At 43.4% G+C, this 22,686-nt stretch overlaps 1 protein-coding gene across 1 annotated transcript; it reads left to right on the forward strand.

The window, feature by feature from the left end:
• The first annotated feature begins 138 nt into the window (after positions 1 to 138).
• Positions 139 to 22,355, forward strand: ACO2 (aconitase 2). Its single transcript, XM_083859050.1, has 18 exons — positions 139 to 240; positions 5,907 to 6,049; positions 7,098 to 7,356; positions 9,479 to 9,571; positions 11,374 to 11,532; positions 11,740 to 11,890; positions 13,138 to 13,242; positions 13,504 to 13,595; positions 13,879 to 13,984; positions 15,090 to 15,247; positions 16,303 to 16,376; positions 17,117 to 17,228; positions 17,409 to 17,531; positions 17,732 to 17,887; positions 19,871 to 20,062; positions 20,887 to 21,019; positions 21,335 to 21,456; positions 21,853 to 22,355. Exons 1-18 carry the CDS (start codon positions 205 to 207, stop codon positions 21,994 to 21,996), a joined length of 2,358 nt encoding a protein of 785 aa, XP_083715176.1. The 5' UTR covers positions 139 to 204; the 3' UTR covers positions 21,997 to 22,355.
• The last annotated feature ends 331 nt before the right edge of the window (positions 22,356 to 22,686 follow it).

Consider the following 22,686-nt stretch of genomic DNA (forward strand, 5'->3'; position numbering starts at 1 on the left):
GAGATAAACCCTTTCCCCTAAAGTCACTCCATCTCTAACCTTCCTCCGCCCAGAGGAGCCCCGCGTGACAGCCGACAACCCTCTCCGTGTGGCGGGTGTCTCCCTGCCAGGACCCGCCGGCCGCGCCCCCCCGCGCGCGCCGGAGTTGTTAAAGAGGCCGCGTGACGCCATCGCGGCGCGACTCCATCTTTGTCAGTGAGCAAAATGGCGCCGTACTGCGTGCTGGCCGCTCGGCTGAGGGTGAGCGGCGGCGGCGGGCGGGGCGGGCAGCGGGCGGGATGGGCCGTGGGGATTGCGGCAGGGGCAGGATCACTGCCCGCTGGGCGGCCGGGAGGGCGGCCGCACGCCCGCAACCTCGGGGTCGGGCCGTCCCCTCCTCCGCTTGTAGGTCAGCGTGTCCCCGGTGCGGCCCCACGCCCCGTTTCCATGGCGATGGCGGGGCGGCCGCGGCTTTGGAGGCGGCGGCGGGGCCGTTGCTCGGGCCTCGGAGCAGGGCGTCTCCCGCCTCCGGGCCCGGCCGGCCCTCAAGGTGAGCGCAAGGTGAATGGGGCGGCGGGGACGTAGCCTGGCACCGCCGCCTCCCCCCCGCCCGGAGCCCTCCGCGCTGGGCTGGAGTCGCTGTCAGAGCTCCGGGCCGAGCACGGCAGAGAGCCTGAGGGCGCGGGCCCGAACGGGGAAATAAAAGTTCTTTCCCCCGGGGCAGGCAGTTTTCTTTCCCTCGTCTTGTATTACTTCCCGTTATAGGCATGCGACAGCACAAGGTGACTGACTCCTTGTGTGAGTGAGCTGTCTTTTGGCTACTTTGCTTTAAAAATCCTCCTTTTAATGCAAACAGACACTCTTGGGTGACAAAAATGCCAGCATCTCTGTATAAATAGGAGCTAGGAAGGCCGAAGAAGCAAGCGGGCCATGGCTCTCCTAGTCTTGCCTGTCATGACCTCTAAAACTCACCTTTGCCAGTAATATGATATTGCCACAGAGATTGCTTTCCTTGAGACTTTGTTGTGTTTAGTGTCTACTCAGTAATAAAGTTTTCATGATATTTTAAAGCCTGTAAGGCAAATACCAGGTGCAATTTTCTGTTTAGGGCTGCTAAGGGATAAGGAGGTCTTTGCTTCCCTGTGATAAAGGCAGGCAATATAACTTCTCAGTTTGCCACTTGTGACCTTGACCAATGTGTTCCCTTTCCCTAGGGAGCTGAAATAAGAATTTGGTTGCCTTTTAGTGTTTTGAAAGTCTTTTGTGAATCTTAATTCCAGTTTAGTTATTACTGTCTTACTTTAGAGGCAGATGTTTTATAAAAGTATAGAGGTCTTTAAATTTAAATGAAAGTTACAGAATAGCACCATTTCAGTTAGGTTGGTGTACTTGTTCTTAGTTGCTAAATAGTTTTTTGTTTGTACTTTGAACAGAAATGACTAGTCATAAATTGAAGGCAAATCTTTTATTAAGGTAATAAATTGGTTCTCATTTTATGGTGTGACATCTTTTATTAAGGTAATAAATTGGTTCTCATTTTATGGTGTGACATTGCATGAGAACAAGCAGTCATTTGCTAAAATTAATATTGCATGATGCAAAACAAAGGTTGTGCTGGTGCAATTGATTTGGGGCATTTAGTATTCCAGGAGGTTGTTGTCTATTATCAGGCTCAGGGTGCATATTTCTTTCCCCCACCCCGTGAAGGACTAAATCTGTGATGTTAATCAGCCATGCCTCTGGGTGATTTAGGAGGCAGGTTTTTTCCCCTGTGTAGCAGCCTAGAGATTAATGAATATGAGCATCATTGTGTCAATCACTGTGATAGTGCCAGCATTGACCATGGCCCATATTACTGCTATTGGTCCTCCCATCCTGGAACTGTTTTGGAACTGGAACTGCAGAGAAAGCTTGCCTCTGGGGGAAATAAATTGGAATTAGCCTGATGTGACTGTCATATTTAAGGTATAGTTCTAATAGCCTCAAAGGGTCAAGATCTCTTTTCTGCCTACCTGAGATAAAGTTTTTAGTAACATTCCATTTTTTAAGCCGCTTTGGCTGAAGACTGACTGAAAGGGAAGACTGTAAAGCTCTAAACTGCCTGAAATATCAGGTTTATTGAAGGCATTGTGGGTAAGTCCTGAAATTATGCATGGGCAGCTTTGTGTATCTGGAAGAAATGTTGGCCAGGGCTAAACTGATCTTCAGAACCATAATTTTGGTTGCTCTTTGGAGGTGGGTCTAGAAAATGAGCCTGCATTTATAATTTGATTATACCATGCTGCTCTTTTTTTTTTTTCCTAGGCTGGATCATGTTGAATGTTGGAAACTTGGCCAGTGTTCTTAGATCAGGGAAGATGAGGAAAGATGGTATTTTGGGTTTCAGCTGGGATTTCTAGGACAGATTTCCCAGATAGGAGTGCACAAAATGCAGTTGCTACTGTTTTGAACATGAGCTTTTGCTCATGGGCTCGTCTGCCTTACTGGCTGCTAATATGCAAGTTACTTTCTAAATCCAGATTCCCCCTGCATCTGGAATATTCAGTGTAATGAGCTAAATGCAAGATAGCTACTTAAGATCTGTAGAGAGCAGTGTTAGCTTCCTTACAGAGTTTTCAGAAAAAATGACCCATTTATTAGACTTACTTTCTTCTGTCTTTTAAGGAAGCTCTCACCTTGGAAAATACCAATAGGCTTAGGAGCCCTATAATGATAATACTGCCATTCCTTTTACTGAAATTTGAACAAGAACCCTCAAACTGGAGGAAGGGATTCAGTGCCAGGTGAGAGGAGCTGCTTGGTCAGCCTGGAAATAAACAGTTCCTGGAAAAAAGAGAAAATTTGTAGGTTGGTGGCTGCCTACTTCCCTTGGCTGTTGGGCTCAAGGGACTTCTCACTACTTATTTAAAAAAGCACCGTGGAAGCCTCTGCAAAGCACTGGTACATTCCCTCTCAGAAAAGAGTGAGAGAGAATGAAGCTGGGAACTGTCAGGCTTGTGACTTTTCCTTAATCTTGCAGTTCTGCCACCCCGTTTCTGAGGATGTACTAGAAGGACAGGCGTGGAGAATAGACAGTTGTGATGAGTGATATATTGTAAATTCTTTGTGAGGAGAGATCAGACTTTTGAACCAGGAAGTTTATGCTTGATGCTGGATGGTGGTGGAGCCTTAGACTTGCTGGGTACCAACAGGAGAACAACCATATTGAATCAGATTAATTCCCAGCAGAAATATGGGATTAGATTCATATCCTGGTAAAATGAAGATGGCACTTTTTAAATAGATGCCTTTTCAAATTCTTATGTAGAGAAAAATGATTCTCTACTGAAGCTGATTGGTCTATGCAGTTATTTTCCCTGGGTCATACTGGCCATTACAGAAACAGATCTTCTGTTTTCCTGACTTCTCCAGACCCAGACAGAATCCTTCACCTTAAACATGCTCTCCTCCTGCTTCTGGTAGCCTGAAGCTGTGGTCAGCAGGATTCAACTACATTGTATTGCTGATTTTGTGATTACCAGCTGAACACTGACATAGTATTAGAAGAAATATTACGTTTCCTTGTGCCATTTCATGGAGTGAAAAGACCTGTAGATGTGTGTGTTCAAGCAGAAAAGATTTTACCTGAATTTTGTTTGGAAAGTTTTGTTGTACCTCTTTTTGGAGTGCCCTGCTTCAGATTTGTATTTTAATCAGCTTTGGTCCCAGGCAAGATTAAGATGCTATGAAGCCTCTGCTGTTAGTTCTATTTGCATATCTATTCTTCTTTATGATGAATTAAGAAGAAATTACTGGATTAAACCACAATACATTTCCTGGTCTGGGAAAAATATTATTTTTCCATGAACAGTGATTAAATAGCTCAGGGTTTTTTTTCCAGCCACTCCAGCAGTTGGAAACTTTCACAAGACGGTGAATATCTTGTGAGGTAAAAACAAACAAACAAACAAAAGGCCAGAACAAAGCAAACATAAATGCTACAAGGTTATTAGATAAAGAGCAGCTTTGTCTAGTTTGTATATTAAACAATGAGAAGCTGGGTGGTGTTAGATTTGATGTGGGTGGTTTTTTTTTTGTTGTTTTGTTTTGTTTTGTTTTGTTTTGTTTTTTGCTGGTGGAAGAAGGAAAGGTCTTAAGGCCTACACCTGTGGTAAGTTCTGGAAGTTCTAAGATTAAAGTGCATCACAGTGAAATTTGATGACTGGGTTTCCCATGCACTCATGGAGGAGCAGTGCCCTCTTTGTACCATCAGGTTCACTTTCCTCAGATATTCTTTCATGACAGTGGTGTGCAGCTGCTGTAGGTCTGTACTGCTTCTACCAAAAACTCTGTATAATGGCTTATGATAATATGGTATAAATGCAAACTGCACCCTTATTGCTACTGTGCTGACAATAGTGTGATCTTGCCTAGCTTTCCCAAAATTTTCGTTGCAAAAGATAATACTAACAAGTGTTATCAAAAGGACAATAAAACAAGAAATTAGCTAAAAATTGGTCTCTTTAATTTGTTCAATTATTTTGAATATATTTGTTTAATTTGTCCAATTATTTCAGGCAGTCTTTTCAATGCTGGTAACAAGAAAGCTGGAAAAAATATTCACAGGGAAACATTAAAATGCTTGAACACGCTTAAAGAATTAACTATATTTTTTTGATAGTGGTTAAAAAAAAAAGCAGTGGTAGGTACAATGATTGTGTCCTGAACAAGGAATACATACAATCACACATGCAAAAGGGGTGTTTACTGTAGTACCACTACAGTTATTAACCTGTGCTTATCAAAACTTTGTAACTCTGAAGTAGTGGATGAATAGAAAAAGCAGGATTGAGATTAAGGTGTAATAATGGAGGAGGAAGAACTCTGAATTCTTCGGTCTGTTTCCAGACTTCTAATGCTGATGAGTGAGGCTTTGAAAGCATGTAAGAAATGCATGTGCCAAATCTTTGGAAGTTTTTATGGAGGCTGCTGCCTGACTCAGTTTTCAAAGCTGCGTGAGAGCTTTTAGCCCTGAGCACTGAACTGTCTCTTTCAGGTCAGGTGCTGTAAAGGTGCCTCGACATAGCCTGCCCTTCTCCTGTGTTCCAGGAAACTGTCTGACTATGGAGGCTGCCAAGTAAAATTTGGGCTTCTTTTTTTTTTTTTTCCCCTGGCACTTTCTGCTGATGCATTCAGCTCACAGTGTAGTTCACTTGTCATTCTGTTAACTCAGTTGTAAGAGAAAGTGCAAGGCTTTTCAGGGAAGAAAGGTGAAGGGTGCCTTTGTGAGAGTGAGGAAAAGAGCACCTGGATCCGTGCAACCAGGCTAGTGGAGCCTGTGTGTTTTTTCCACATCTTGGCTTCTACTGCTTTGTGTTACATTGTAGACCAGGCCTGTACACCAAAGTCTCCTTGTGGAAATATAATAAGTTTTGTAGCAGTATGGAAGGACCCTGCCTAGGAAACTTAGTATGTGATGGTGGAACAGAGGCGTGTCCACTCAGACTCATGCTATGTCACATGCCAGTCCTTCAATGTCAACTCAATGCCAGCAATACAAGCCTAGGGATAGTTTGCTTTAGAAACAGCACTGATTCTTCTCTCTATGACTCTAATGTGTCAGGGGTGTGGTGCTTTCTTGAGAATTGGCTCAGCATTGCCTGAAAGCAGATTTCTCGTTTGAAAGCTGAAGGCATCTGGTGCAACAAATAAAAATGTGGAATAATTTAGTAAATGCTACATGTTCTGGGTACTCTGGTGTCTCAGTGTTAAAGATCACATGCAGTATTGTATGATGAAATGTATTTGGGTACCTTTAAAAACTTTTGCAATTTTTCTGTTCCTTGGTCTGTAAAATCCCAGTCACAAAAACTGAAAAATATTTTTTATTGATATGTTACAGAAATTCAGTCTGCAGAGTTCCAGTGCTAATACTCTCCTTTTTTCAGCATGCCTTGAATAGTGGAGTACGACGCTACCATGTTGCTCCCGTCTTGTGCCAGCGGGCCAAGGTGGCCATGAGCCACTTTGAACCTAATGAATACATAAATTATGAAAAGCTAGAGAAGAACATCAACATTGTCCGTAAGAGGTAAGAGGGGAGAAGGGAAGAAGGGAGGGGTCAGTGTATTGAATTGAGCTCTGCAGTGACAGGAGAGGAAGAAAAAAATGTTGTGGGGCCCTGGCACAAGGAATGTTCACCAGGGAAAGGCAGTGCTGAACAGTGGCAGTTGTAAATATAGTGGAGCATGTGTTGTAGTGTCTCATCATAGTGGTGGGGCACTGTGGGAAGGGTTGAAGGATATGATGAAGCACTGCAACATGCAGAGAACCAGGCCAGTGCAGAGGAGGTGCTGGAAAGGGCTCTGTCCTCTTTGTTTAATACCCTCAATGAGGAGTCTTCACATTAGCCCTTGCTTCTTTCTGGGGCAGCAGCACGTAGGCAATGGTTGTTGTAGGCTAATGCTTCTTTGCGCTGTGTTCTGCTGTAGGTGTTACATGGATGGAACAACAGGCTAGGAATTCGTAGCATATGTAAACATAGTGACCTTAATCTGCTGATAGAGGCTTGTGTGCCTACTAATTTGTCATTCCTGCTCCACTTATCGTGGCAGTGGTTTGTATGACTTGTCCTTCTGTCTTTATGTCCTTTGTTAAATGGGGTAGCTCTCATTTCAAGTTGTGTTGATTTAGTTACTTCTCAGAAGATCTTGCTACATACTTAAATAGATTCCTCAGCTGATACAGCTGCAGGATGAAAGGTCTGAGGTCAAAAAACTCCACTTAGTTGTATTTGCTGTGGGATCTGGTATTTGTGAATTGAATCTGACCTCTGTCTCACCTCTATATTTGCTGTCCTGAAGTATGACTCAAGAAGTGAGCAGTCAATGTGTTTTTTACAGTATAGGAAGATTAGAAAAGGAAGCATAAAATGACATCAATTCATATGTTTTTGAACTTTATGAACTTGTTTTAACTATGTGCTAGTTGGTATTTTAGTGCTGTAAGAAGAGTGTGGAGGTTTCTGTGTGCTAATAGATCTTAACAGTCTGAGCAATATAGAGAAGCATTCTGTTACATGCTTAAAAGGGCAAATGTTGAAGTACACAAAATGCAGATACTAAAATTATTCTTCTCAGGCTTGACCGCCCTCTGACCTTGTCTGAGAAGATTGTATATGGACACCTGGATGATCCAGCCAAGCAGGAGATCGAGCGCGGCAAGACCTATCTGCGCTTACGGCCAGACCGCGTGGCCATGCAGGACGCCACAGCTCAGATGGCAATGCTTCAGTTCATCAGCAGCGGGCTGCCAAAAGTGGCTGTGCCATCCACCATCCACTGTGATCACCTCATTGAGGCCCAGTCAGGTGGTGAAAAGGATCTTCAAAGAGCCAAGGTCACTATTGCAGAGACTTAACTTCTGTCTGTTTGAAAATGTCCTTCCACTTGAAGGAAGAGCCTATTTTAAATTTATTTTTAAATTTTTTTCCCAGAAAGACAGCCACGAATCAGATATGGTAACAGAATGCCTGTGGTCAGATGCAGCGCAAAAACAGACTAAATGGATTTTTGGGAGCTTCTCAGCTCAGATTCATCCAAACCATGGTCCATGGTTTAAGGGACCATGAATGTGGGAGAAACTAGTCTTAAGTTGTTAGTGATGGAAGCCCAGATCACATGTGTTCTGGAGAAAGAACATATTCATCTCAAGTATAGAAAAAAAAACTATTTCAAAGGGAAAAAAAGGAAGTCATATTACTCTATGTTGCAGTATGACAGTGTGAAAAACTTCATGAACGTATGTTCCAGCTTTGCACTAGTGAGGGGGAGGCAAGTAGTTATTTTCCCAAACCGTTTGCTAGTGATTATCTGAAGAGCAATAACTGAATCATGTGCAGCGTTCATGGCTCATGGGTATAGTATAAATGTGTGTAAAAGTATGGAAGATGTTGGGTTTTATTTGGGAATTTCAAAGTGGTGTTTGTCCAGCTGCTGATTCACTGCCATTTTAAAATTTTACTCAACTGTTTCACTGCTTATTCCTTCCCAAATGAGCTTCTGTAATATATAGACACATTTATCTCTGACATACCACAATGCATCCGTCAAGGAAATCTTGCTACTTTGAGTGGACTTAGCCTAAGCCCACTGTCAGAGCCAGGAGGAATGTTGATACTAGAATTTACAAACAGTAAAGAGGGATCAGCTGCATTTTAAGATTTTAGTTCATTCAGAGACTTGTGGTGTTGAAGTATCTGCTTTTGGCTTTCTTCAGTGGGCCACAATAAAGGAACTTGCACCACTCAAGAGTGTTTTGGGGAATTCTTGCTCTGCTTGTCTCAGTCCTAAGTTGTGCCATTGAGAGTTTGAGACTTAACTAAATCAGACAGTTTCTTTTCTCCCATTCACCTCCTGTTTTCCCCTTTTCCCTGTCCCTGCATTTATTCTCAACACAGTGCAAATTATATTTGCTGCAGCCCTGAATTGAGCTGAGTCCCTTCTTTGCCATATACTCTGAGCAGAGCAAGTAAAGGTCCTGCCTTCTTCTGACTGGCTTCTGCTGCTGCCAGTTGGCACACAATGAATGCTGGCAGGCCAGAGGGTGGTTTGGATTTACTGGGGGAGGGATGCACAAACAGAGTGGAATGACCCAACTCCCAGTGGAAAACAAGGCTTAAAAAGCTGCTGCTGCCTCTTGGGAAACTTCAGCAAATGTGTGCTGAGACAATTCTTCAATTATCTCCTTTCCCCTTTCCCTTTATTCTGAAGCTTAGCTGCATGAGAACAGCCTATACGAAATTCTCTCCTTCTAGAGCTTATCTACTCCAGCACTCTTCTGCCAATAACTGTTAGGATATAATAGTGTCATACTTCCTTGGCAACCATGTTTTTTCTCACAATCAATTTTCACAGTGTGACCTCCACCAACAATGGTGACAGTGCAGCAAGAAAGGCAGCATTATGTGAGTCTTAAAGAGGGTACTTGCTAGAATGACAAATGACACTCACCAACTCCTCTGGCAGTGAACAACTTCCAGTTTCATTTCTTCATCTTTAAAAATAAAGCCACAATATTTATCTAAGGGATTTGAAAAATCCAAAGCATCTGTATAGGAAAAAGAATACCTGGTAGACAAGGAAGGAGGGGCTAGAATGAGTGAGGGGAAACAGGTTAAAAAAAGCCCTGAGAACAGGAAAAGTCAGCACAGCATTTTTAAATGCCTTATTGGCAGGGTTTTCCTTAAATTGTGCTGTTTGGAATTAGAAACTGAAAAAAGATGCTTTTAGTAAAGCTACAAGTGGGATAAAATTAAATGGCCTGTTACAACTGTATGTCAAATAGTCTTAATCTTAACCTTTTGGTTTTAAAAATTATGTGCACCTCCCTCCATCTGCTGCAAAAGTGGGAAGCAAACTGCAGGCAGGTGTGTGAGAGAAGGGAACATGTTTGAACGAGCTTTTGATGTATGGAAGAACAAAATGTGGTACTAATGCTCTGTGTTTCCCTGTGTGAATAGGATATAAACCAGGAGGTATACAACTTTCTATCAACGGCTGGAGCCAAGTATGGAGTGGGATTCTGGAAACCTGGGTCAGGAATCATTCACCAGGTAAAGTGTGCGTGTTTGCAGTCTTTGAACATGCAGTGGGTCTTTTTACCTTAGTGTGGAGAGAGAGCTCAAGTAGAGAGAATTTGACCAGTTTAGAGAAACAACTTGCTTTGCTCGAGGCAGCCAAGGTTTCTTACTTGCTCTCTCTCAGTTATCTTGACAACAGTGTTTTTTTTTTTAAAGTTATTTTGGTCAAACGTAACCTGATGTGCGATTAGGTAGTGCCAACAGCATGCCATGTGAATCACAGGAGCTTGAAATAACCTTAACTGCTTGTGGGCTGGCCAGAAGAGTATATGAGGACACAACAGAGCAGCACACTTCAAGTACTCAAGAGTGGTGAACATAAGGAGTTGCTAGGTGAATTTGAATAAAATGCAAAACAGTTTCCAAGTCTGAGATTCTCTTGTTATTACACTTGGATCTGGAAAAGAATATGACAGTTCCAATATAACTTACCACTTATTGAGGCTTTTTGTTTTTTTAAAACCGACAAAAACCGTCCTCTGTCAGGATATCCCTAACTGCTTGTGGTTGGTTTGCTTTGAGGGTCCAGTAGTCATTTTTCATTGTTCCTCTGAGTCTCAGCAGCAAAAGTTGAAGAGCAGCATGAAGCAAAAGGAGTGGAGAGGAGAATGGATGACTGGTAAGCATCCTGTCAGCAGGAAACTTGTGAACAGGTGCAGTCAAGAGCTCTCTGCTACATTTTCTTAGCTACAAAATAAGTTACTAAGGTTACCTTAACTTAATGTTAAGGTAACAGATAAACTGTTAAACAGGTAAACAGACGCAACAGATAAACTCTTCAAAAGGTTATGGAAGCACCTCAGGTCATTTGTGTTCTGAAACCACTTGTAACATCTGTCACAGGGCAACATAGCTCTGTGCTGTGGTTACCAGTCTTCTTGTGGCTGACTTTCTCTGGCTGGAGGAAACTGGTCCTGTTGTATAGCTTGAGTCCAACTCTGCTAAAATTGAGGCCTTGAGAGTGACCTTTCTTACACAAATACATTAATGTGGTTACAAGAATATAAAGCTGAAAGTTCTGAAAGCAAAGCCTTGGTCTTTTTGGTAGAGGACTGGCTTAGTTCAAGCTGTTCTGTGATACATGTGCTTCCCAGAAAGGCTGTCCCTAGTGTTGGTGTGGCACATACGCAGTGAGAAGTTCATCAGCTTGAGTTCTCTACAGTGTTGCTACCACAGAAATCTCTTTTTTTTCATTGAAGAATGGTTTTATGGTTTTTGTTAATAGTTGGAAAGTCTTGCACGGAGCTGGTAGCAGCAATAAGAGAAGGGCAGCCTCTTGGTGTCTTGGTGAAAAGTTTTTCTATGTAATTAAGTTTTGGCTGGCAGCATGGATTGGAAGAGCCTGTTGGTATTCTGCTGCTATGGGAGCAGAGAGGCTACAGAAGGCATCACTAGCATTGGATAAGTGAACTGACTTGCTCAGCTGTTCATTAAGGGTATGGAGATTATGGAACAGGCTCTTGAGCCCTAACAAAGGTGGCACCTTAGCAAAAGCCTAAACTGGAAGGAAAAAAAAAAGGATATCGTTTTCTGTTTATTATCCTGGGATGAGCAAGGATCCTGGGACTGAGACTTGGTACCTTGTTCTGTCATTACATCCTCCACAAGGAGTTTGAAACAGAAGAGAATTTCCAGTCCAACCCAAATTCAGTTATTTTCTTGCAACTGAAATCTGCAAATACAGACTGATCTAAACTCTTGTTCTTGTCTTCATTCTGTCTTCCCCCTCCTTTCCCATGAAACAAGCAAGCAACCAATCCCTTTTTTATTTTCAGATCATTTTGGAAAACTACTCCTACCCTGGGGTTATGCTGATTGGCACAGATTCACACACCCCCAACGGAGGTGGCTTGGGGGGAATCTGCATTGGTGTGGGTGGAGCTGATGCTGTGGATGTCATGGCAGGAATCCCTTGGGAGCTCAAATGCCCAAAGGTAGGAGCAGAACAAATACAAAGTTTTCATGCCGAGGGTGAGATATATGATGTGTAAGGAGCATTGATTTTCAAGCAGTATGTATATAAGACACCAGATATGATTGCAGTGTGACAGGAATATACCCTACAGAAGAAGTGTATCCTGTTACCTTTCTGACAGGAAGTGATGTCAGTATTTTTTTCCCCCTTCACTGATGTTGCTCAGGTTATTGGTGTAAAACTGACTGGCAAGCTCTCAGGCTGGACTTCTCCTAAAGACGTGATCCTGAAAGTGGCTGGCATCCTCACTGTCAAGGGTGGAACGGGCGCCATCATTGAATACCACGGGCCGGGTGTGGATTCAATCTCCTGCACGGGTAAGTCAGCACAGATCTCGGAGTGGGCTCTTGGTGGAGCTGGGTGCTGAACTGTCTGTGGGGGCTGGGAAGGGAACCAAACAAGAAGTATGAAATAGTCTCCCTTAGCCTGGCCCGGCAGTTTGTACATGGCAAACTGGAAGAGTGGTGTAACAAGATAGCACACTCTCTCAGTGAAAAAGTGACCTCTGTCCATTAAATTTTCTTGTGATTCTGAGAATATGGAATGTGAATGTTAATTGTGAAGAATCCTGTAAGATGATGTGTCAGGATAAGAATAAGGGTGGATGTATTCCAGTTTATACTTAGAGGGTGGAGATGTTTGCGATAAGGGAATGATATTTTCATTTCAGCCTAAATAGGCTGTGAAAAGAAAAAATAAACAGGTTAATGGGAATGTATGTGTGACAGCTGCTGAACAAAGAGCAGAGGTTCTGAGACAAGAAGGCAGTTTGTAACATGCAGTTTATACTAGCTAATTGTGGATCTTGGGTGCTGAATTTGAACTAGCAAAAATTGCAGTTCTCTGTAATATGCTAGTTAGGACAAAATTAAAAGAAATGTGTCTTTCCTTTAGTTTGAAGTGCAGCCTTCAATCTGGACTTCTCTCAATTTGCATGACTTGGCTACAACTTGGACTACTTGGTTTTACAAACTGAGACCAATTTGGGATTTTTCTTCTATGAAATCAGAAGAATTTTATATCTGCTTCTAGTTTGTTAAGTGTAAAACAGGAGCTTATACAGCTTCATTGCTGTGCCCTTGAAAGGGGAGGTTGATCCCTGTGCTGTCAGCAAATATTTGGGATTTTTTTATTGTGTTCTGTCACTGGAAGCATTTTATTCAGCCCATTAAATTTCTCACAAATGTCTGGCTCCTCCAGTTAAGATAAAAGAGATGGTAGAAGGGGACAGGACACTCACTGCAGGTAGCAGAGACACTGCTCATGCTGTAAATTATTTGATGCTCAGTGCAAACAGGGATTCCTTGTTACCCCTTCCAGTATCGGCAGATATCAGTCTAACTTTCAGCTCATTCCTTCCACAAGAGTCTGGTAACAGGCACTGTATTGATAGAAACGTAGGGGGCTGAGCCAGCCATTATGTTGTCAGTCTTCTCTCAGCTGTGGCTTTATGTTTCTGTGGCTGATGCCCTGATCTCTCTTAGCTTTGCTATCTTTTGCATGACTTTTGCGTGGCCTTGGACTTTCTCCTTTGACACTGTGTTCTCTTCTCCCACTTCTCTAGGAATGGCAACAATCTGTAACATGGGGGCTGAAATTGGAGCTACCACATCGATCTTCCCTTATAATGACCGCATGAAGAAATACTTGGGCAAGACTGGGCGAGCTGGTAAGAGGATTTGGAGATTGAAGTGGGTAGAAGTATGGGTTCATGTGAAGGTGTATTCTGGAAGCAGTATGCTCCTACAGTGTTGTCTGATGTGAGTTTTGACCTTAGGTGGTCCTGTAGGTCATCTGCTACAAATAGGTAGTCTGTAGATGAAGTGGCTGGGAATTATGCAGTGGACCCCCCTGTGTTTAGTTGTTCTAGACTTTTTTTTCTCCCTTATATTTGCTGCACTTTTCAGATCTTCCTTCTTTCTTATTCCAGATATAGCTGCACTAGCAGATGAATTCAAGCAACACTTGGTACCAGATTCTGGTTGTCAGTATGACCAGGTGATAGAAATCAACCTCAGTGAGGTAAGGCTTCCTTACTTCTTGCCATCTTGAATGCTGTGACATGACTCTGCTTTGTGCGAATGAGGACCAAGCTGGGAGTTTGATGCAACACCCCTGGTGCTGTGCTAGAACACATGGAATACATTCAGGGCTGCTTCACTGACAGCTTATGCTCCAGTATTCATGTAGGAGAATTCTAGTTAAACAGCTTCCAGATAGAGCTGTGAAAGGAATTGATTTGCTGCTGTGTTTTGGGGTTATTATTTGCTACTGTGATTTCTGACTTTGTCACTGTTTCTTAAAGCTGAAACCGCATATCAATGGACCTTTCACACCAGACCTGGCGCACCCTGTGTCAGATATTGGTGCTGTGGCAGAAAAGGAGGGCTGGCCTGTTGATATCAGAGTTGGTGGGTAGCATTTGCTCTTTCCTCTGCCTTCATAATTGTGGCATAAACATTGTTGTCTTGGGATAAGCTGTTGGTCACATAACTTGGGATCCAGTTTTTCCACTGCTGCTGTATGTCCTTTGACTTTGGTGCAGTGTCATCTCTTCATGGCCATATGAGTTTTCTGGGAAAAGTAGGGATCACATGGGCCAAGTGTGTAGGATGAGATCCAGGATAGTAAGAGAGATTTTAATCTCAAGAAGTAGACCAGGTTTTCTTCCATTTTTGAAACTTTTGAATGTTTGGCTTGACAGGAACGTTACCCATTCAAGATGGCTTTTGTTAAGTCTGTGGCGTGGATTTGCCTGTTACAGAGATTTATCAGGAGCATGATTGTCAGCACTCCCAGCAGCTGGGTGTTGAACTCTTGAGACATAATAAAGTTAGTACTTGCTGTCCTAAAAAGCAGGGTTGGAAATTTATGTACTTGCTTTTGGGATGGTAACTTGCCCACTGGCTTCTCAACTGTTGCTCATGGAGTGGAGGAAGGAATGAAAAGAATGGAAATATGTTGTATTTGTACCTTGTAGGTATCCCAGGTAGGAAGTGTGTTATATGATAGTGTTAAAAATAGGATACAGTTAGAGCAGCTGTAACTGGAAGGGAATTCTTATTTTGCTGCTTAGTACCAGAAAGCAGTCAGGATGGTACATGTCCTCATGTGGTCTTCATACTATAACAAAGATGTTTTCTTTTCATCATTTCCTCCATTTCTTGCCATCTTGAAGCTTTTTCTGTCTTTGTGGAACAATACCTCTATTTGGTTATTTGCTTAACCAAAGTGCAAGTAGGTGACACTCAGATCTTGTAAAACAATAAGCTAGTTGGGTTAGACTAGTGACTGGGTGGTGTGTTCTGACTGCAACCTCCAGAGCTGGACAAGGGATTGCTTGTGACCACAATATGTTGCTGGGAGGCTTGGCAGTGTTAGTACCTGAAAGCCTTTCAGATTCCTTATCAGCAGAAAAAGTTGGTTGTCTCTTGTTTGTTTTTCTGGGAGACAGGTCAGAGAGAATCTTCCAAGTACCAGGTCTGCAGTAACCACACCCTGTTTCTGTCACCACAGGCTTGATTGGCAGCTGCACCAACTCCAGCTATGAGGACATGGGACGCTCTGCAGCAGTGGCAAAACAGGCGCTCGCACATGGATTAAAGTGCAAATCCAAGTTCACAATCACACCAGGGTCAGAGCAGATCCGTGCCACCATTGAAAGAGATGGTTATGTGAGTATGGCTGCTTTTTGCACTTCCAAACAGAAAAGGTTAAATTTTTCAGGACAGTACCCAAGAAGTCAGAGTTAACTTGTGGAAACCTCCTAAACTTTATCTTCACTTATTGCTGGAGGTGCAATTACTGATGCAGTAACTGGTCTTGTGCTACTGTTCCTGTGGCTCCTGCCATCATCTTGACAGTGTTTTGACCTGATATCTTTACTACCTGGGCATGTAGGACCAGGATTAGAACTGAACAAGGCTGAGGCAGTTGTCAGGAACTGGGGCCCTGAGGAGATAACAGTATACATAGCAAGGGATGCCTCATGCTCCTGGGATTCTGTAGATAGCCATGGCTGACAAAGGGCTGCAATCCACTTTTATTCCAATATACAAAGAGAGCATGCCCTTCTGTTGGAAAGTAGTTCCCAATTTAGACCAAACTTATGGCAAAACTCATATTCGCTTTAAAAGGAACTTTTCTCTTGAGGAACCATTACCTACTTCCTTCCTTTCTTTGGTGCAAAAAATGTTGTTTTAATTAGCTTTACTATTTAGTAAATTTTAGATGCTGTCATAGTGTAAGGACCATGTCTTTACATATGGATATGTCCAGCCAGTGCTTGATGGCTCTTGCAACCAAGTCCTTCCTTTCAAGTCACACCTTTCCTTACCAGCTGCCCCCTTAATTGAGTTGTTTGCTGAGTAGACTGAGCAGGCACACATACTTGCCTGCACTGTTGCCAGTTCTCTCCTTACATGGAGAGGAAGTCTATAGAATATTAATCAGACCTGACACTGCCCTTCAGTCAAATGTCTGTAAGTACATTTCCATCAAGCTGGATTGCTCAAGTTGAAGCAGGTAGAGAATGGGGACATTGTACCGTGTTAACTTACGGTCTTACTGGGGTCAAACCCTGTGGATTTATAAAAGTGAGTCAAAACTGAAACAAGGAAGGGAATTTTCTTAGGCTTGGTGCTTCCTGTTAGTGTCTTCTTCCCCTGAAAGAGCAGGCCCAGAAACTCATTCCAGGCATTCTAAGGTAACAGTTGTTTTCTGCCCCTAGGCAAAAATCCTTCGAGAAGTTGGAGGGCTGGTTCTTGCCAATGCTTGCGGGCCATGCATCGGCCAGTGGGACAGGTAAAATGAAAGATGGACCTCACATTAGCTTTGTATCTTTTAGCTCCTAAAATGCTCTGTGAAGCCTGATTTGATTGTAAATACCACACACTGGTAATTAAATATTTAAAAGCAAACTGACCATAGCTGTCTGATAGGTACTGGTGGAGGCAAAAAGAAGGACTACAGATTTATCGTGAGACTTCAAGTGTATAAGTATATAAAGCTGCAGAATGGTCACACATTCTGAAGGCTTTTTGTAGAAGGCAAAGAATGGGGAGAAAGATTTTTTTTTTTTTTTTTTTTTTTTTTTTTTTTTTTTTTTTTTTTTTTTTTTTTTGTCTGTGAAGGGTGGACTGAAGTTTCTACGGTCCTTTAAAAATAGAAGTTAATTGGTCTAACTTCAGTTATTGGAGTGGCAGGGAGAATAATTCCCAGTAGAAGGGACGGGACATTCTTATGCTGCTGTATCACGACTGACTGTGGGATATCCAAAGGCAGTGTGTTTAGTTGATTATTGTTTAGATAGTTGAACAGTGAACAATGTGGGTTGTGAAAACTACTGCAAGAATCAGTGTTTGACTTGGGTTTGCATTAATTCATTTTGGATCTGTGCTTAAGAGAGGAAAACACATACAGGCACCAGCTCATGTTTCTAAGATAGTGATTGCTGCCAAAACGAAACTGGGGTAATCTAGCAGTGAGACATCTAGAAGCAATATTCCATTTGGATCTGATGAGCACGTTTGCTTCTTTCACAGGAAGGACATAAAGAAAGGAGAGAAAAATACAATAGTTACATCCTATAACCGAAATTTCACAGGTCGCAATGATGCCAATCCAGAGACTCACGCATTTGTGACCTCTCCAGAGGTAAGAAACAGCAAGAGGAAGGGCTGTGGAATAGTTCAGGGTGCCTGCAGAAGAGGCCCAGTATGCCTTGTTTAGTAGCTTGGCTGGTGGCTTTGTGACTTGGATGTAGGACTTTCAGATGAAGTGATGGGAGGTAGAATATGCCTTTAAATTTGTCTTTTTTTTTTTTTTTTCTTTCAGATTGTCACAGCCCTGTCCATTGCTGGCACTCTAAAATTTAACCCTGAGACAGATTACCTGACAGCAGCAGATGGGAAGAAGTTTAAACTAGAGGCACCTGATGCAGATGAGCTACCCAAGCTGGTAACTGCTCTGTCTGGGGGCAAAGGGAGGGAAGACCTGACACTAGCAGTGTTTTTATTATACTGATGGAACTTTCATGCACTGACCTCTTTCTTGACATGTGGTAGTAGAGCTAGAATGGGTGCAGTTGCCTGCATTGGCTTGTTCTTCACATGCTGTTGGGAGATGGCTGAGGCTGATGATTTTCCTTTCTTTGGAAGGAGTTTGACCCAGGCCAGGACACCTATCAGTATCCTCCTAAGGATGGCAGTGGGCAGCATGTGGATGTGAGCCCCACCAGCCAGCGTCTCCAGCTTCTTGAGCCCTTTGATAAGTGGGATGGCAAGGATCTAGAAGACATGCTGATCCTCATCAAGGTCAGGAACAAAGTGGGGGAGCATCAGCTATGACTGGTCTGCTTGAACAGGGCTTTGCACAGCAAGTGCTAGAAGCTTTGGATATGCCTTTGAGATACCTGATTCCCTCCCCTACAACCACATTGTTACAGAAAGGGAAGCAAGGGTCTTCCTTTCTTCCAGGTGTTTCCTCCTGATACTTCTTTCTGTTATAACTGACTCTTCTCCTTTGGGCTAGTGGTTTGCTAATACCATGCAAAAACAAGCTTGTTATAGCATGTAATATGATCCTGCCCAAACCATGCATTCTGCAGAATTTGTCCCAGTTACAGCCTGCAATGGAAAGGTGGATGGGTTCTTTAATTAGCATCTTTAATACTGACTGTTCTAAGATGTATTTTGTCTGAAATGAGGTCGTTGGGAACTTCTCATCCATCAGTATGCATGTTCTCTTCCCACTTTATAGAAAGAGAAATTACTTCACACTTGTTAAACATTGCAATTTGGTCTTTCAGTGGAGACATGGGTTTCTCCTCACTGCCTGAGGTGAGTTAACAGATGGAAACTTCAGCTGATATGGTGAGGGGTTCTGAAATGCAGTCCCATAGGAACTGACCTTTGGAAACATTCCTGATTCTCAGTGACAGAGTTGGAGGTACTCCTAAGGGCCATACTGCTGTGCAGAAGTTTTTGACAGGGCAGTTCCTTTACAAGCACTTCAGAACTTACCAGTTAGAAGGCCATTATCTCTGGTTGGGAATTCTGTTCTTACAAGCTGAGAAGGCTTATGTGCAGTTTGGAAACTTAGAGGGTAACATTTTGCATCTTGTTGAAGTTTCCCAGCAGGGAGGCTGAGCTGTAAGCCAGAAGGGCTTACTTGCTTTTTGTACCTATCAGCCTGCTGCTGAGGGAAGTGAGGACACAGCAAGAGATGTCATGGCTAAGTTAATTTTTGTAATGTACCCTTTGGAAAAGGGATATTCTTCTTATCCAATGCATGCAGAATGAGCACTGTGTTCTGCTTTAGAGTGCCTTGATTCTGTAACTGATGCACTTCACTGGGATTTGTGCCTTTAAAAAGAGATGTGATGCTCACAGAATGGGTTAGGTTAGAAGGGACTACAGGGGGTTATCTGGTCCAACCTCCCTGCTCAAGCAGGGTCATCCCAGAGCATATGGCACAGGATTGTGTCCACATGGTTCTTTAATATCTCCAGTGAGGGAGGCTCCACAACCTCTCTGGGCAATCTGTTTCAGTTGTGGTCACTGCACAGTAACTCATGTTCATGTTCAGCTGGGAACTTCCTGTGCCTCAGTTTCTGCCCCATTGCCTCTTGTCCTATTGCTTGTCACCACTGAGCAGAGTCTGGCTCTACACTCTCGACGCCCTACACTCTTGACACCCTCCCTTCAGATACTTACAGATTCTGTAAATGAGAGGTCCCCTCTCATTTGTCTCTTCTTGAGGCTGAACAGGAGGTGCTCCAGTCCCTTAATTGCCTTTTTCGCCCTTCCCTGGACCTGCTCTAGGAGCTCCATGTCTCTCTTGTACTGGGCAGCCCAGAACTGGACACAGCACTCCAGAGGTGGCCTCACTAGGGCTGAGTAGAGGGACAGGATCACTTCCCTTGACCAGCTGGCAATGCTCTTCCTAATTCACCCCAGGATACCATTGGCTTTCTTGGCGACACAGGGACACTGCTGGCTCACAGCTTGTTGTCCACCATGACCCCCAGGTCTTTCTCTGCAGAGCTGCTTTCCAGCAGGTCAGCTGAGCCCTCAACCTGTGCTGGTGCATGGAGTTACTCTTTCCCAGGTGCAGGACCCTGAACCTGTCCTTGCTGAACTTCAGACAGTTCTTCTCTGCCCATCTCTCTAAACTGTTGAGGTCTTTCTGAAGTATCAACCACTCCTCCCAATTAATGCTTCACAGTTAAAAGTGTTGGGGAAGGGTCAAGTACCTTACTCTGTCCTGAGACATTCTTCTCTTCTGCTATGCTTTAGGTAAAAGGGAAATGCACCACTGATCATATTTCTGCAGCCGGACCGTGGCTTAAATTCCGTGGCCATCTGGACAACATCTCCAACAATCTGCTCATTGGTGCCATCAACATCGAAAATGGCAAAGCCAACTCTGTACGGAATGCATTAACCCAGGAGTTTGGCCCAGTCCCAGATACAGCCCGTTACTACAAGGTGAGACGTTCCCCTGACACACGTATTTTCAGAGGATGCATACACTTTCGGCAGTCTGCCATGAACAAGAATCTCACCTTCCTGCTCTCAAGTAACAGCAGCTGCAAATTCACTCAGCATTGAGGCATTTTCCTGGTATTTTCTATAATGATTATAGTTCCTGTAGGAGATTCTGTCCCTACCTGCTATGGGAAAGAGGGAGGAGACTCTTGTGCCTGAGAGGGGACCAGAAATGATAGATGAAAGAGGAAGAACTCCTTTAGGTTCTGCACAGCTTACAAGGCATGGGTGTCATCAGACTAATCTTGCCTCCTGGAATGCTTCACCTGTGACTAGTCCAATGTTTAAATAAATTACAGTCTTATCCCCTTTATTCTTTAACAGTAGGCTTCAAATCTCAAGAAATGTCCTTTTACCCTCTGGACAACTTGGCACTTGTTTTCAATTGGCTCTTTCAGTAGAGAGAAGTTAAAGTTTTCCATGTCCCTTCCAGAAGTAGAGCAGAGGTCATGGCTGGTGCAAACACTGGTCTGGGATAGCATGATGGAAGGAGATGTGGCAGGAAAAAGAAGGAAAAGATTTGCTCTGGATCCCAAGAGCAATCCTCCTCAGCCCTTGTCAGGAAGGATGGCAGTGCCTAACTGCTGTGAAGCACTGAACTCCTTAATTTCTCTCCTTTCTCAGAACCCAAGGGTGTCTTTTGGGAGAAGGTGTCATAGCTTAACAACGTCAGTGAAGTACTGAAATTAGTAGTGTGGGTGGATATTTATTGTTAATTCCTCACTTGAGTGGTTGCACAAATGTAAATCTGTCTTTTGTCACAGAAAATGGGTGTCAAATGGGCAGTTATTGGGGATGAAAACTATGGTGAGGGATCAAGCCGGGAGCATGCAGCACTGGAGCCACGTCACTTGGGAGGAAGGGTCATCATCACCAAGAGCTTTGCCAGGATCCATGGTGAGTCAGGCGTCCCCTATGGTGTTTGTAAACAGGATGTGTTCAGTTTGAGTGGAAGTGGTGTTTGTACCTTGCCCAGGGCTCAACACCTACAGGCATGAACTCCCCCTGCTGACAGATGGCAAGGTGCTTCCTGTCAGGAGTCCTGTTACATACCTAGTTAGATATGCCACAAGTAAGGGATACGCTGATTTTGCTAAAAGACAGTAATTGTTGCTGGAATAGTACTCTTGAGAAGCACTGTGCAGCCAGAAAGTAAGCCTGCTTCCCTGGAGTGGGGTGTTACAAGCATGGTTGGTGGTTTGTTCTCCACAGAAACCAATCTGAAGAAGCAAGGTCTACTGCCTCTCACTTTTGCTGATCCAGCAGACTATAACAAGATTCATCCTGTGGATAAGCTGAGCATTGTGGGCTTGAAAGACTTTGCACCTGGAAAGGTAAGTTTGGGTGCCTTGTTATGCATTTGGTGGCAGGAATGTGTCACTGATGGGGAACAAAGGTGAGCTGTGTGCTTGTGAGGCAGCACTGGCACTGTTAAGCAGTGCAGCCTGCCACCAAGGTGAGACATGGTAGGCTAGGAGATACAGAACCAATGGTGTTCTGAACAGCTAAGAGAAACCTTTGTATGATAGTCTGCATTTCTGGACTTGTTGACTTAAACACGAGTGTTCCCTAGAAGGAACTGCAACCTCACTTTTATGTTAAAATCTACCCTGAGCTGCAATTTTCACTTTTCAGCCCTTTAAAACCATGTAGGAATTTTCCTGTGAGAAGCTTCAGATAACCTTCTCCCATGAAAGAGAAGGGAAAATAAAACTGTCTTCTTCCTTTAGCCTCTGAAATGCATCATCAAGCATCCCAACGGGAGCCAAGAAACAATCATGCTGAACCACACCTTCAATGAGTCGCAGATTGAGTGGTTTCAGGCTGGCAGTGCCCTGAACAGAATGAAGGAGCTGCAGCAGAAATCAAGCTAAGTGCGCACAATGCCCCAGTGCACTGGACTCGATTCAGCTTTGGCATTTTCATGAAAGTGCAATTCCATGCCTACTGTTGGAATAAATGTCTGATCAAATGTAACCATAGCTTCCTTCCTTTTTGTTATGGTACTTCCTCTTCACTGACACTATGAAAAGGGAGTGCAGCTAGGCTTACTTTTGTCTTTTAAATTCCCCAGCTCCCTTTTTCTATTTTGGCTCAATTTCAGTTCTCCCACAGTTATTTATATTTGGAAATAACCAGCAAAGGTGGATTTGTCTTCTCAGTTGGTTGTCTTCTGCCCATCCACTCTACTGATGGTTAAAGACTTAAAATGAAAATAAAGAATGTGACTATCTCTTCTGTCATGTGTTATTGTATTCATCATCCTAATCCTGTCATCATTGCTGGGAGGGTGGGAAAGAACTTCTTCTAAATCACTGCTATATGGAGAAAAAAACCTAATCAAACAATAACTCTAATAAAAAAAGAGCCCTCACAGCTTTCCTGAACTGTTTACCTCTTGACATTGACCTACCCCAGGCTACAAGTTGTGATTATGACCACCTTCTCCCCTACATTCCTGTCTGAGCAATAATACCACTATTGCAGCAATGACAAACTTGGAAAGAACACTTGCTATATCTGCTTTCCCAGAACTGCACACTTAGCTTGTTTCCTAAAGCACA

This window comes from Zosterops lateralis (genome assembly GCF_965231275.1).
Source record: "Zosterops lateralis genome assembly, chromosome: 4".
NCBI lineage: Eukaryota > Metazoa > Chordata > Aves > Passeriformes > Zosteropidae > Zosterops > Zosterops lateralis.